This window comes from Sordaria macrospora, chromosome 2, assembly GCF_033870435.1.
Source record: "Sordaria macrospora chromosome 2, complete sequence".
Taxonomy (NCBI): domain Eukaryota; kingdom Fungi; phylum Ascomycota; class Sordariomycetes; order Sordariales; family Sordariaceae; genus Sordaria; species Sordaria macrospora.
This window is the reverse complement of record NC_089372.1, coordinates 540,935-556,160: the sequence shown is the minus strand read 5'-3', so window position 1 is coordinate 556,160 and position 15,226 is coordinate 540,935. Positions and strand designations below refer to the sequence as shown.

The window sequence follows — 15,226 nt, the reverse complement described above, 5'->3', positions numbered from 1 at the left end:
GTTAGATAGCTTGGCACGTCATCTTCCCCTTCCACAACTGAACTTGAAAGCTGGCAAACGAAGAATTTCCCCGTTATCATGTTCACATCAGCATCATGCTCACTAGCGAACCCCATTATCTGCTGAAATTTTTGAACATTACCCGTTATAATGAGAAACAATATACATGAGACAAACAAAAGATAACATAATAAAACGATGAAGAGAAGAGGTCTTTTTCCTTCTTCCTTTTTCCTTTTCCTTTTTCTTTTCCTTTTTTCCTTTTTTTTCCCCCTTCCGAACATTGTTAACCACGCCCGACATCACGCCCTCCAAACCAAAAACCCCGTAATCCCGTGGTGAACGTCCTTCCCATACCAGACCACCAGAATCCCTTCTCGACACCCTAAATCCAGCTACCCACGTTGCGGGCCGTCCCTGTCCACGATGAACCTTAACAGTCAACTGTACTGTACGTTCTCGAAGGTGATTTGCACCATCGAAGACAAAGGATGAGTGGGGCATTGTTTACTTTACCCCTTTCCAGTTTTCACATTGCAATGTAGATGCCTTGAACTAGTTGGCTGAGAGGGAAAAGTGAACTTGTGGGTATACTAACTAAGAAGCCAAGTACTAACAAATTCCTAGATTCAATGACTTGGTCTCCTACATGACAATATGACCAATCCAACCCAACGCCAGCTGAGTGCCAATTCTATGAGCACCCGAAGACACCATCCGGTATCTGGCTAGGGGCAAACAGAAACCGATCAACCAACCAAACACCCAGCCCCTTTGAACCCAAACCACAACTCCAGATGCTTTGAAAATGTAACAAGCTAAATTCTGATGCGAGTGGACTTCTTTAGCTGAGATCTCTCCTCCGTTGAGACACAGGCCCCGAAACCACATACATGCCCATGGCATCTAGTCGTCCTCGATCTCAATCACCTCCACATTCGGCGGAGGCCCTGATCTCCTCGACAATGACCCAGCTACACTGGGCGCTGGAGCAGGAGTCGCCGATGCGGTCTTGATCTTCTTTGGCCTGAGCTCCAGGCCCTCTCCATCGCTATCATCGTAGTCCTCGTCGTCGTCCTGCACAACAACGGTCCACTTGCCGTCCGCCTCCACGTGTAAAGCCTTACTATACTGAAGCTTTCTGCCCGTGCGTTCCAGCTCCTTACGGACATTGAGCAAGAAACCATCGATTTGCAGATCGAATGGGCCTGCTATTTTATCACAGCCCGAAAGCGGACAGGCCCACTTATCCGGGCTTGTTGGCTGGGGTGGACAATCACATGCCCTGCCCTCATGGCCGCAAGGAACCTTGGACACTTGCCTCGTGTCCAGAAACGTTTTCAGGTCAAAACACTCCAAGTGGGTGCACGCACCACCTCGGACAGGTGTGTTGAACATCACGGATGAAAAAGGATCAGTGAGATCAATGGACAGGTACGGCACCGCAACTGAGACCTCATCATCGGCGCCGCTTCCGCTAAGTCGATCCTTAATGATTTGCAGAGTTTTCGACTCGGGAATCAACCGATTCTTCCAAACGTCACTAACGATGGTGGAATGCTTCAAGGTCTCAATTAACTCCACCGCGATGAAGAAATTAGGGCTTGGGGCGTTCTGGATGACAGCCTCAATCTTGTTTTTCCCCAACTGGATCATTTCTGTAAGCTCAATGGACAAATCCTTCCCAAAATGGGATTTCCTCCGAATTTCGAGAGGAACACCGTTGAAGGACATGAAAATGTCTGGCCAGTTCGACTGGGTAGCATGCCAGACTTCATCCGCCACAACACCCTGCTGGTGGTTCCTGATTCGACAACAGCGAATTCTCCAGCGCAGTGACTTATGTGGTTGTCTGGCAATTGCTGCGCCGTGCCTGTCGGTCATCACTCTCAACCGATATTGCTCATCAGTTACTTGGAAGGGGACCGTGTAGATACGCACATTTTCCGCCAGCTGGGTGGGCTTTGTGACTAGTTCCTTGAGTGCTTGATACATCCGCTCTAGCTCTCCATCAACTACTGCTCGTCTGGGGCTTCGGACATGAGCTTGATGCAGTGCCATCAACATGGATCTCCTATCAGAAGCCTCGTAGGCATACTCTGATGGTTGGATTGTATTTCCTTGCGGAGGAACTAGCGGTCGGTCTGGGGTGCGCGGGGGAGCTGGTTCGTTTGTGACCATGTTTTGCGGTTGTTGCTGTATTTGCGGGTTCTGCTGGACTTGGACTTGGGGAAGACGAGTAGGGGCGATTTGTGCGTGGAGGGGCATCGCGGTCTGCGGCTGAAGCTGTTGTTGCGCTTGTGCCCTCGCCGCGTACAGTTGCGCAGCCGTAGGGGTGGTATTGGCGGCCGCGGCCATCGCAGCCGCATTCCATTGCTGCCTTTGACTCACTACCTGCTGTTGCTGTTGCTGTTGCTGCAGTAATTGCTGTCGTCGGAGAGCCTCTTCCTGTTGCATTTGCTGCCACATTTGTGGAATGAATGGCTGATTTTGTAGACCATGCTGTTGAGGCGCATGTGTTGGGTATTGTGCACCTTGTTGTGAATATAGCGGACGTTGCTGGCGCTGCTGCTGCTGCTGCTGCTGCTGCTGCTGTTGCTGTTGCTGCTGTACTAGCCGTTGATGCTGTAGCTGTTGTTGCCGCAGCTGTTGTTGAAGTTGCTGTCCTTGTTGTTGCTGCCATTGGGCCGCCGAACTGGACAAGTCCTGCGGGCTTCGAGACGCAACCATAAACGGGTAGAGATTGGAAGGGGACTGCTGCACAGATGGTAGATTCTGAGTGGGAAAAGCGTTGGCTCCCTCCATACTAGGTGCAAAAACTGGAGAGTAGGGATTTGTGGCATTGTTAAACGTGAATGCGGCCTGATTTGGAGGTGCACTGTTTGGCATCGGCTGACCAGTGACTATCGGGCTTGTAGTCTGAACGGACAGTCTCCTGTTATTGCCGTTGTTGCTGACGGAATTGTTGCCGTTGGCGGTTGCACCAGCATTGATCCCGACTTGGTTGAGAAGTGAGCGATAATACGAAATCAGATCAGCGTTTTTGGCTTCCAGCCCTTGTTGGTTTCGCCAAGTTCTGTAGAGTTGGGGATTGAGGTTGCCTAACTGGTATAGATAAGCATAGTTCTTTTGATCCTGCAGGAAAGCACTCTCGAGGGCTTGAGCATAGCCATGGCGGTCAGGGACGTCTATCCTCCTACGACACCCGGTAAACAAGATTGACTGCAAGACCGGCGAGTAGCATTCCCAGTGACTCAAGAGCTCATCGACCAGATAAGGGTACCGACGCTGCCTGATTGTTGACAAGAATGTTTCATAACTGTGCCCGATCAGATGCAGGAATCTTCCTACTTGTCGTACAGCAGTAATATATGCCGTGGATGCCTCAAGCTTGTTGATGGGCGCTGGGAAATTTTCGAAGAATTGTCGATGCATGGGCTGGATGGTGAGATTCTTTTTAAGAAGCCCCTCCATGACCCCAAGACCCTCATCAATACTTTGAGGAGGACACTCCGGTAATACATCGTATGCATTTTGCGCATACGATGACCACATGCAGTAGATTTGGTGAAGAGCCAGGAAGAAGCCGTCCTCCTTAAGGCACGCCTTCTCTAGGAGCGAAAATCTAGCAGCTTCGGTGCCCTCTTTGATCGTACCCACCACATCTGGTGACTCCCTGTATTTTTGGAGGACATGTCGAAACTGAGTATACGCGATGGCTGGAAGAGGCTGTGAAAGATCTACCCTCCTCCTCTTGGCCGCTTGTTCATCGGGGTGCGGCGCCACGGGCAATTGTGGCGAGATCGTGTGCCCACCCTGGCCTTGGCCATCGCGTCGAGGGGCTCCTTGGGCTGACAGTGACCGGTTCTGAGGCGCAGGAGAATGTGGGATCGATGCTGCGGCATTCGCAGACTGTAGCGGGAGCTGGGGATGCGCTAAGAACGGACTCGCAGAAGGTTGGACCGCAGGAGTTGTTGGGGCCGAGCCATTATTTCCTGTCCTTGTAGACGTAGGCCCTGTATTATCATCGTCGATGCTGTGCACAAATCGGGCGCCTACAACGGGATGGGGCGAGGGCGCGGGCGCATCGTGGTTCATGTGAGGACTTTCTCTCGAGTTCGAAACGGCAGGACTCGGCTCGTCGCTCGGGGCCGGAGACAGCAGGACGGCGGCTGTCTGGGCAGTTCGTCCGGAGCTGTAGACACTGGGATCAAAGTGTTAGCTGGGGAAGGACATGAGAGCCAAGGAGCATGTGCTCAACCTTACCGTTGGTGTGCCTGTTGTGGCTGTGCAGATGATGCACTTTCCACCTGTCCGTGTGTTGGCCGTCGTTGTTGTTCGTGTTGTTGTCCTTCTTGGGCCGCTTCTTCTTCTTCGTTCTCGTGTTCCTGGTGGGGTGTCCCGTCGGGGGCGTATTGTACGTGGGGCAATCTGCCTGTGTATTTGCGCGGCCGGCCGCGGGGACGTCCCGTTCCTCTGAACTGAGCGGACGCGCCTCCTGCACGAGGGGCGATCACCTCCCCGGATGCCGACTCTGCCGCCGGTACCACCGATGCTGGCGCTTGTGCTGTCGGAGCCCGCGGAGTAAAATCGACGGCAGTGCTGGTCCAGGCTGGCTGTCTATGGTTGAGGAATGTGCTGACAGTACTTGAGGATGCGGCGACGCGAGGATCGTAGTTAACAGAATTGACGGGAACCCCGTTAGGGGCTCGCACAGGTAATCCTGGCATGGTTTATGGCGGTTCGGAGATCGCACCGGCAACTGCACGAAACCGGGACGGTTGCTATAGCAGCGGGAACAAGATAACAGACGGCAGATCAATGCAAGATCGCCGTGCTTCCGTCCTCCTTGCTTTGCAGCATACATTCAGCTTGTGTCGGGGCTGTCGAGTCAAACTCGCATCGCGAAACCGAACGCGGTGCCACGTGGACAGGTGCTTGTGCTTGGTGGGATTCTGGATTAGTTGCCCCAGAGTCAGAACCCGAAATCAGAGTCGTGATTTGTCTGTTTTTTTCTTTGGTGTTGTCGCGCGCCACATGCAACGCCAACATACCATGAGGTGCAGTGGCGGGCACCAGCAGAGATGGCAATCCAGGTAGCTGGAAATGAGGGTGGTTATGTGAAAGGGAAAAGATGGAAGAAACTGGAGGTTGATAATAATAATGGTTGTAGAGGCTCTCTTCGTCTTTTATATCTCGCTCGAGGATTGGGATATGATGGAGAGTAGTTGTTTGACTCTTGAGGGAAGGGCGCAATCTTCAGTTGTAGTGGCAAGAAGTGGAAGCTTCTTATCATCATCGACACTTGTTTGGTAATCACGCGATGAGCAAGAAGGCCCGCAATGCCCTTTCTCCGATTGTGTTGTTGCAGACTTGGAACAGGATGAAGGAGGAACGACCAAGAGATGGAAGGAAAGAGCAATCGAATGAATGTATGCGCAATACGTAAGGTAAGATGGATTGCACAAATCGAGAGAGCAAGTCCACTGCAATCCGAGATATCAGAAAAGCAGACGAGTCGCTCTTTCCTCTTTGCTTTTCCTGCCAAGTATAACAAGTCGGATGGAGGGCAGGTTGCAGCCACTCAAGATGATAGTCAACAGAGTCGAGTTGGCAAGACCGATCAAGCATCACTTTGACGGGTCACTGCCAACGACAGCAGGGAGAAACATTGGACAACCAACAAACCGACAGTTGGGAAGTTGGGAGGTTGGGACGGGCGGGTTGAAAGGGCAGCGACCAGGTCCAAAGAGTTGTTGGGCGTTTAGTATAAGGACACAAGAGTTATTGAAGGAAGCTGTGACGAATTCAGGTGAACGCCGGAAAAAGGGTCGAGAGAAACAAGAATTGAAGGTTTTGCTTTTTGTTGGTAATAAGGAGCAAGTTTACGTTTTGTATTTCCCGGCTGTGGTGTCCTGGAATTTGGGTAGCAATGGGCCCACAGTAGACAGACCTAAATGGTCCTACGCACGCAGTGATAGGCTGAAGGGGCTGGTAGTACTTGGTGTATGTACATACCTGTCGGGTATGTAGCAAGGGTACAATTCTTGACGATATCCCAAGAGGTCACTTACTCGATACCTTACTTACAGCCCGACTGAGGCTTGGTTATGTTCGTCACTTATGCCTACCTTAGGTGGGCATCAACGTTGATTTTAGGTTGAGGTGGGGAAAGAGCGTGAGATAGTGAGAACCGCTTCGGCATCTTTAATCTTGAGGTTTTATTCACACGACTCGGCATGTGGATTGCAAACGCCCAGTCCAGACAAAGGGATTCACAAAGGGATTCACAAAGTGATAATGGGATGAAAAGCACTGCTTCCTCCATCGCGGCTAGCAACCAGCGCGTTTGAGTAATCTCCGTTGTTTGATACTCTATTTCTTTTTCATCTCTTTCTTTGTTTGTCATCCCACAATCACGAGTAGAAACAACATGCGAGTTGCCGGCTTGTGACGTTGGCGATGCACAGACCGTTGTCAGTTTCATACGGGTAGTCCAGGCGCTTGTTAATATGTGGGATACAGGCGAGAACAGCGAGAGGAAGGAGATTGTGACTTGTAACTGACATCATCTCTACAGAAACCTTATCGACTCCAATGCTCCACGTTGAACTAGTTGAGTTCATTGGACTTGAGTCGGCTCGACTATTCTCCAACTTCAGCGAGAGCCGAGTCAGAATGTACCACGTATCACAGCAATCCAATACACTCGTTTCCCTTTGTACCATTCGAGACTGGCGGCACTTACAAGTATACATTCGACTTGCAAAGGGGCATCATGGCGGGGATGCAGCACGATAAGATAACGTCAGACATCCCCTGCCATAAAGTTTCTACATTTGGCGGGCGGGAGCTCAAATCATCCGTGCACGGCTTAACAAGCCAATCAATGAACGAATTTGTGAATGGGGGCCTGGAAGCTTGGCGTTCCTGGCCTGGGGCTGGTCGCTGTAAACTTTGTTATCGGCTTGGCGAGTGCTCCAATGGCTCCAATGCTTTTGCTGCATCGCATCGTCAAAAAAATTCCCACTTGGAGATTTCAACATTCGTGAACTTTGGGTCCCCGCAAAGTCACCACCACCAACACCACCACCACCACCACCACCACAAGACCTCGACGCCTCTTTCAATCTGATTCCGAGTCGAATTCCGACCGATTTCGATAACCGAGCATACTCTTCCTCGACAACAACTGAACTTGAACGAATAGACCAATCTCTTTGCGCCCGATCTCCTCTCCCATCCCATATACCAAATCCGCAACCATGGCAGCCGAAGTGCAGCCGCTGGCGACGCTCAAGTTGCCCACGGTCGTCAGCCCCATCACGGCCGAGCAGCGCTACTGGAAGTCCTTCAAGAACCAGAAATCCCACACCTCGACGGCAGCATGGCCCATCTCGCACATCAGCTTCCCCGGCTCGAGCAACGGCTCAGCCGCGTCGCACTCCCTCGTCGCCGCCGCTAAGGCCAACGACCTCTTCGCCGTCACTTCGGGTCCCCGTGTCGACATCTTCTCCATCCGCAAGCGCGAGCTGCTCAAGACCATCGGCCGTTTCGACTCCGAGGCTCACAGCGGTGAGATCCGCGCCGACGGGCGCGTCCTCGTGGCCGGTGAGGACTCCGGCAAGATGCAGGTCTTCGATGTCGGCACCGGCACGCGCGCCGTCATCCTCAAGACCTGGCATATCCACAAGCAGCCCGTCTGGGTAACCAAGTGGTCGCCCGCCGAGCTGACGACGCTCATGTCTTGCTCCGACGACAAGACTGTTCGTCTCTGGGACCTGCCCTCCAACGCGCCCTCGCGCATGTTCTCCGGCCACCAGGATTACGTCCGTTCCGGCGCCTTCATGCCTGACCGCAACAACCTCCTCGTCTCCGGTTCCTACGACTCGACCGTCCGCATCTGGGACGCCCGTGCCCCCGGCGGTTCCGTCCTCACCTTCAAGCACGCCGACCCGATCGAGGAAGTCCTCCCGCTCCCCGGCGGTACCACCCTTCTCGCCGCCACAGGCTCCGCCATCTCGGTCCTCGATCTCGTGGCCGCTAAGCCCCTTCGCCTGATCACCAACCACCAAAAGACCGTCACCACGCTCTCCCTGGCCTCCAACGGCCGCCGCGTCGTCTCCGGCTCTCTCGACGGCCACGTCAAGGTCTTCGAGACTACAAACTGGAACGTCGTCTCCGGATCCAAGTACCCCAGTCCCATCCTCTCCCTCTCCGTTATCGCGGCGGGAGCAGGCCACGAAGACCGCCACCTGGCCGTCGGCATGCAATCCGGCGTCCTGTCTCTCCGCACCCGTCTCTCAGGCGCATCCGCCGAAAAGGCCCGCGCCCGCGCAACCGAAGACAAGCTCATGGTCGAGGGCGCCACCTCCAAGCTCGCCAAGATCGACCAGGCAAAGGCCAAGCGCAAGCGCAACGCCGTGTCCAACAAGTCCATGGCTCTTTTGGGGGAAAACGTGGACGTGATCATCCCCACCGACACGACCAACTCCGCCGGCGGCCGCAAGCGCCGGGTGAAGCTGAAGCCGTGGCAGCGTGATTTCCGCGAGGGCCGCTATGCAGCCTGCCTCGACTCCGTCCTCGATTTCTCCTCGCAGGAGTACCAGCCCGTCACGGCCCTTTCCGTGCTCGTCGCCCTCCGCCATCGTTCTGCCTTGAGGGAAGCCCTCGAAGGCCGCGACGAGGTTACTGTCCTCCCGCTGCTGAAGTGGGTGATCAAGTACATCTCTGACCCGCGGTATGCTACGGTGTGCGTGGACGTGGCGTTCCAGCTGTTTGATATCTACAGCGAGTACGTGGGCGGCAGCACGGAGCTGGCGGATCAGTTTGCTGTCATGACGGGCAAGGTCAGCAGGGAGGTGGAGAAGGCGCAGATGGCGATTATCACGAATGGAATGGTGGAGAGCCTGATGATTGGGGGTGCTGAGGCTTAGGAGGTCCAGCAGGCCTCGGACAAGAAGCTCGAAGCTGTTGCTAAGTGAGGATGCTGGTTGGGACGGAATGGGCAGGGGTAGTGGAAGGGAGAAAATGGGATAGATGTGGAATGGATCGATGAGAGTGTAGATGTGGGGGATACGATGTAAAGAACGGGATACCACAAAGAAAGGCTGGAGAAGGAAAGGAAAAAGAGGGATCCTCTGTTCGGTTTTGGTTCGGTTAGGTATCATGTTTTTTCTTGATATCAAAGCCCTGCATGGCGTCGGCGTTCGATTATCTTTTTGGCTTTTTGTACTAATCTGGGCTCACAAAAGTATACGGTTACATAAAATAGGGGTTGGGACTAGATACCTCAAGATACATTAGGAGAATCAGTAAAAGCCATTTCGAAAACGTCAGGCTTGTTATGTGACGATTGACTCTCCTGGACGGATGAGAAGCTAATGATTGTAAGGACATAGAAATATGATGACACTTCGAATTCGCTGGCCATGCTACTCGCCTCACTTCACATCGCCTCGTCGAAGAAGGACGTTGCAGTGTCAACATTCAACATATCCAGTAGAATTATGGCTATAAATGACAACATAAAGAAATAACATCTCGTTCTGAAGTCGTCGCTAAAGATCGCTTCAACCTTCCAGATAGACATAGCCCCCTTTCCTGACTGATCAAATAGTAAGAGATATAAAGGGAGCCTCTCCAATGAGCACCCCAATCTACCAGAAGCATCTTCTCTGGTATCTAACCAAACATTGAGATCAACCCCAGTCTGACGTTGAGGCCTTTCCTCCTGACCACTTCCCAGGGCTGTCGACAGCCCAACAAGAACTGCGGGCGAAGCGTGTCGATGAGAAGTGTCTCGTTGGTGTGTCCTTCCCTTCCCAAGGTTCCCGAGAGAAACCCCATGCCATAGTCTTTGCTGTTCTTTTGCAGCAAGACATTAACCCGAGTCGCGTTTGATCATCAGATGCTTCCCAAACCAGCCTTGCGTCTCATTATCGCATATATCCTTTTGTTTCCTTCGCTCATCGCTTACCTACCACCAAGCTCGGCCTCCAGGCCACCGTTGTAGCCGCTATACTCATGTGGCCTAGGATCCTCAGCAGTCCATTGTTGGCTGTGCACATCAGTAGGCATGGGCACCTGACCGGGAGCATGGGCCTGAACACCACCCTGCTCGTGACCACCGGGCACGGTCCGGACCATCTGCCTGAACCTATAGACCTCATCGAGGATCATCTTGCGCATCTCGCCGACATCATCAACGACCTCAAAGTCGAAGTTGAAGGTGGTAGGGCAGTCGGGCTCGTCGCTGGCATCGTGCCAGATGGCAAGGTATGGGTGCTTGAGAGCCTCCTCAACGCTGATGCGGCTGGTAGGATCGAAGGCGAGCATGCGGTCGAGAAGATCGAGGGCGTCGGGGTTGGCCTGGGGGAAGAGTGCCTGGAAGGACTTCTTGGGCATGGGAGGCAGGTTGCGGACGTATTCTTGAGCTCTGGGGGAACCGATACGGGAGAGGGTCTCCTCATTGGGTGTGCCGAGGATGTGGAGAATCTGGTTTAGCTGATCGACGTAATCTCTGCCCTTGAAGAAGGGACGGCCGCCGAGGAGCTCGGCAAGAATGCAGCCAACGGACCATACGTCGACTAAGAGGTGTTTGTTAGCTTGAAAATGCTGCCGGAAGAACATCTTGTAAGGGAAGACATACTGGCTTTGGTATAGTTCTGGAAGGACAACATGATTTCGGGAGCACGATACCATCTTGTGGCAACGTACTCAGTCATGTAACCAGCGTTCTCCTCGGGATCAACGGAGAAACCGCGGGCAAGACCGAAATCGCAAATCTTGAGCTCGCAGTCGGCATTAACGAGCAAGTTACCAGGCTTAAGATCACGGTGAAGCACGTTCGCCGAGTGGATGTACTTGAGACCGCAGAGAATCTGGTAGATGAAGGACTGGAAGTGAGCGTCTGTAAGTGGCTGGCCGGACCTGATGATAGCAGCAAGATCGCATTCCATCAACTCTGTAAAGGAGACCCCAGGTTAGTATGTTGGTTCGTCTTCTCGCAAGGTATGAGCAATGACGTACCCTCATAGAGATAGGTCTCGTTGAACATTTCTGGCCTGGGAATATCCATATCGTAGAGGCAGGTAATCTAAACAACCAGAAACCGCCACGGTCAGCTACCATACATTGCTTGTCGAATGTGTGTACAAGTAACTCACATTACGATGGCCTCTGAAGTGCTGGAGGAGCTTGATCTCGCGCAAGGCGCGCTTGGCCAAGATCTTTTTGCTGAAGACATTGGTGACCTTCTTGATGGCGACTCCCTCGTTCGTCTGGGTGTTCACGGCGGCGCTGTTTAGAAAAGGAGGTTAGCTTGAGTTATGAAAGACGGCATGGCATATGTAGATGCGCCACGGCTCAAGGCAGAAGCGGCAAAGCAGGAACAGAAGCAGGTACAGGTTGACGTACCAGACAATGCCATAAGCACCTTGTCCAAGCTCCTTGGTGACGGTGTAGCGCTCGTCGACAATGAAGTCCTGGTTAAAGACCTTGAAGATCTTGCGACCCGTGAGATCAGCCATGGCGAATGTGTGTATGTAGTGTTTCGGAGACGGTTCGTAGTTCAAAGAAGGAGGCGGTTCGGGTGGCCTTTAGGTGCAGATGCAGAGAGAGCCTTGTGTGGTAGTTGTAAGCTCAAGCGCGATCAACGTCGTTTGAGGTTCGGATGGAAGTGATTTTTAGCAAAGGTCGAGAAGAGTGTATGGGACGAAAGTAGGATGTAGATCGAAAAAGACGGGAGCGAGGCAATAAGCAACCGGCTAATGTAGTATTGTAGTGTAGGCAGGCAGAGCGAGAGAGAGAGGAAAAAGTGGTGGTGATCAAAGAGGTTGCAGAAGTGGTCCTTGGCACGAGGAGGACAAGAGTGAGAAGCCCCTGGGATAGTGTGTGTGTGATATGTGCCACCACCGAATGCTGACTGGGCCGGAGCTTGAACTTGGCTTCAGTTGCTAGTTCAGTTTACGCTTCGTTGGCGTATTTTAGAAGAAACAATGAAGATGGATTCGAGCAGCTTTGAAACCGACGATAACTTGTTTGAAAGTGGAAAGTGGAAAGCCGTGACAAGAGCTTGAAGAGAACTGTCAAGGAAGGGACCTGGCCTGGCCGTGGACCTCGATGGTGCAGTGGCTCGAAGCGGACACAATGAGGAAAGAGGGGCCCGAGGGACCCCGACCTGCGACGACCTGGACTTTGCCCACTGCGCTGATCCCAGCACCAGAACGGGACCTGAGCGAGGGGCTGTGAGGCAACGCGGGGTCCGCTTCCCAAAAGGTCAAGGGTTCCAAGAGGCCAATGTCAGAGGGCGCAAAGGGCAGCAACGAATGGCGGCTTGTTCCTGACGAATGATGGTCGTTTTCAAGCTTGTTTCCGGTTGCCTCTTTTCCTTCCACTTTCCCATCATTGCCCATTCATTGTTGGGCCATTCGGTTCGTCCAAGACTTGTTGCTCATGATGGCCTCTCAGACTGGAAATTGAGGGCGTGAGCATCGCATCTGCGCATCAACAACACGACGATACTAGTCCACCCGTCAAGAACAAGGCCATTGCTTGCCGCCTTGAAACCAAACACCAAGAGAAAAGTGAAAAGGATCGCCTGGCCTCGGGCGCCTGTTTTGGTCTGCTCCCCTTGCCCAGCCAATGCCCGCACAATGCCTGCCTGCCAAATGTCACTTGGCTTGCAAAGTCACTCCACAGCGGAAATCACAAGGGAACGGTACCTGATTCTCCCCCACCGTCCCCGCTGTGATTTGCAACCCTACTCCGGTGCTTCACTTGGCGCGCGACTAAGTACAGGCCTCCCCACTGGCCGGCCGGCGTCTACACAGATTTGCAATTGTCACCATCTTCGCGATGAGCTCGATGATGGTGTAGTGTTTACGGATCGTTGCTTTTACGAGATGAATATCATGAACTTGTAAGGACAAAGTAGCCTCGGCAGACCTCGGCTGTAACTGAAGGCGTCAATGTGAAGTTTGCGGACAACACCGAGAGAGTAAATCTAGGTGAGGAGGAAAGGTCCGGGGCTGAGCTTCATCTTCATCATCATCATCATCATCATCATCATCATCAAGCGGCCCTCCGGACGGACGGCCCTCTCCGAAACCTCACACTTCGAACTAGAATTTCCCAACAGTTTGATACTGTAGTGTAGTAGTGCAGTGTACTTGCTGTGCACCACCCACATTGGAGGGTTTTTTAAAGGACCAGATCCCAGTTTTCCCCTGACCCAACGAGCCGGCCGGCGGCTGATACCGACAACATGTGGCCGCACTGACTATTCCCTGGTCGTTTCGTTCCTGGACAAACGTCCCTAGGCAGGGCCATAGGGCTGATGCAGTTCAAGTTCTAGATTGCATGAACTTGGCCGCGAGAATAGGCCGCGCAAGTCGTCGCCCTCACCGAGATGAGTTTGAGGTTCATACATACCGAGGCATCCTCGTAGATAGACCTCTCAGAACAGCAGGACATCTGGACGTCGTGAAGTCCGAAATACGAACCCGAGCTCCCTCCGGAGTCCGGCTATCTCCCTCCGGCCGTGATGCGAAGTTATAAGTCGCCGGTGACCCGACTAAGTAATAGTCGTGAAGCAAGACAACTCGCTCTCGCAAAGACGACAAGGACCAAAGCTCGACGACAGATAGCTTTACTTGATAGGGTAGAAATCCGACCAAGGGGAAACATGCGCAAATGATATCTTCAGCCTACAGCAACGGACAACAGATCTATCCCAACGCCCGAACGCCTAGCCTTCTAAAACGGTCGACCAAAGCTCCACTTCTACTCTTTCTACTCAGCCTTGACATCCGGAAAGACCTCACCCAAAAAGTTCTTGGAGAACCTCGTGGCCTGCTCATACGCCTTCTCGAAGCCAGACTTGCCGCCGTAGTACGGATCCTGGATCACCTCGGCCTTGTCGGTGCCCGAGTACTCGCCAAAAAGCATCACCTTGGCTTTTCCGGGGTGGCGTTGCTGGAGACGTTGGAGGTCGGCCAGGTTGGCTCGGTCCATGGCAAAGATGTAGTCGAACTTGTCGAAGTCGGAGGTGCTGACCTTTTAGATTGGAACGCAGGAAGTCAGATATTTGATCGTTTCGAGCGAGGACTAGGAGTCTGTCAGCCAACGACAGATGGGGTCGGAGAAGCATACCTTGCGAGCGGCGTGGATATAATCGGTTATTCCGTGCTCTCGGAGCGTCTCCATCGTTCGGTCGTCGGGGCCTTCGCCAATGTGATAGGCGCCTGAGAAGCAATGGTGTTAGTATCGACACAAGGACGAAAGAGCAAAAAGCAGTGTGGGGTTCCGGGAAAGGCGTACCTGTTCCGCACGAATCGATCTTCGCAATACGGCCCTTGTATTCGGGCTTCTTGGCCATCGACTGGAAGACACCTTCGGCCATAGTAGAGCGGCAGATGTTGCCGAGGCAGACGAAGAGAACGGAGATTTGGTCAGACATTTTGGCGGATATTACGGCGTTTGATGGCTCGCTGAAGGACAAGAGATTGTGGTCGACGAACAAACTGGAAGAGAGCAAGTTGGAATCGCAAACGAGTTCGACGACAAGGAGACAACTTCACCTTCAACAACAGCCACCGCGAATCATGGAGGGGCGATGCTGATAAGCGTCCGATAAGGCACAGCCTCAAGGGTCCCGGTCGTGGAAGGGTTAGGGGTCGTGGTGGAAGGAGGGATCTAGAACTAGGGAGTTGGGACACATGCAAATCGCCAGCAACAATGCTCTTCATTCGCCTACATTGTGTTTCACACAAGGAATGTCCACCATAACGTATCTTTTCTTTGGACGTCGACAATGCTCAGCAACTCCAACGAAGGCGCGACCTTTGGTTAGCATTCACTCTTGGACCTGTTGACTGACAGATTATCCGGCCGGCACGACCCTCCAGCTGCAATTGCCAGCCATCAACTGCCCCACTTGCACCCGCGCACGTACCAACCCCCGAGTTTGCACTCGTGCACAGACCCTTTGGAGTACCTATTTAATTAAGGGCCCCCTTCCCAGTTTCTTAGCATTTTCTTTTCCTCTTTTTTTCTTCATACTTACCTTGATTGACTGCGCGGAGATCAAGAAAACCGCGTAGTACGGTGGAGAGCCTGCATTGCACATCGTGGTGCTATCCGCCGTGAATTGTCCTTCGGGGCCGTTCCGGTCGTAATTTTTGATTTCAAATCATTCCATTGCGAATCCCTTTTTCAATGTGTG

At 52.9% G+C, this 15,226-nt stretch overlaps 4 protein-coding genes across 4 annotated transcripts; 1 reads left to right on the top strand and 3 right to left on the bottom strand.

The window, feature by feature from the left end:
• Positions 1 to 568: 568 nt before the first annotated feature.
• On the bottom strand, positions 569 to 4,730 carry SMAC4_05506 (uncharacterized protein; the record flags this gene model as incomplete). The annotated part of the gene is made up of 2 exons (XM_024655724.2): positions 569 to 4,204; positions 4,267 to 4,730. 2 exons carry the CDS (start codon positions 4,728 to 4,730, stop codon positions 907 to 909), a joined length of 3,762 nt encoding a protein of 1,253 aa, XP_024511566.1. The 3' UTR covers positions 569 to 906.
• A 2,535-nt stretch (positions 4,731 to 7,265) lies between these two features.
• Positions 7,266 to 8,936, top strand: SMAC4_05505 (uncharacterized protein; the record flags this gene model as incomplete). The annotated part of the gene is made up of 1 exon (XM_003349174.1): positions 7,266 to 8,936. One exon carries the CDS (start codon positions 7,266 to 7,268, stop codon positions 8,934 to 8,936), a length of 1,671 nt encoding a protein of 556 aa, XP_003349222.1.
• A 413-nt stretch (positions 8,937 to 9,349) lies between these two features.
• Positions 9,350 to 12,142, bottom strand: SMAC4_05504 (uncharacterized protein). The gene is made up of 5 exons (XM_003349173.3): positions 11,419 to 12,142; positions 11,169 to 11,301; positions 11,032 to 11,098; positions 10,652 to 10,966; positions 9,350 to 10,589 (listed from the first exon to the last, which is right to left on the bottom strand). The coding sequence occupies exons 1-5, from the start codon at positions 11,529 to 11,531 to the stop codon at positions 9,976 to 9,978; spliced, it is 1,242 nt and encodes a 413-aa protein (XP_003349221.2). The 5' UTR covers positions 11,532 to 12,142; the 3' UTR covers positions 9,350 to 9,975.
• A 507-nt stretch (positions 12,143 to 12,649) lies between these two features.
• SMAC4_05503 (uncharacterized protein) lies at positions 12,650 to 14,969 on the bottom strand. The gene is made up of 3 exons (XM_003349172.2): positions 14,323 to 14,969; positions 14,155 to 14,246; positions 12,650 to 14,058 (listed from the first exon to the last, which is right to left on the bottom strand). Exons 1-3 carry the CDS (start codon positions 14,459 to 14,461, stop codon positions 13,795 to 13,797), a joined length of 495 nt encoding a protein of 164 aa, XP_003349220.1. The 5' UTR covers positions 14,462 to 14,969; the 3' UTR covers positions 12,650 to 13,794.
• Positions 14,970 to 15,226: the final 257 nt, after the last annotated feature.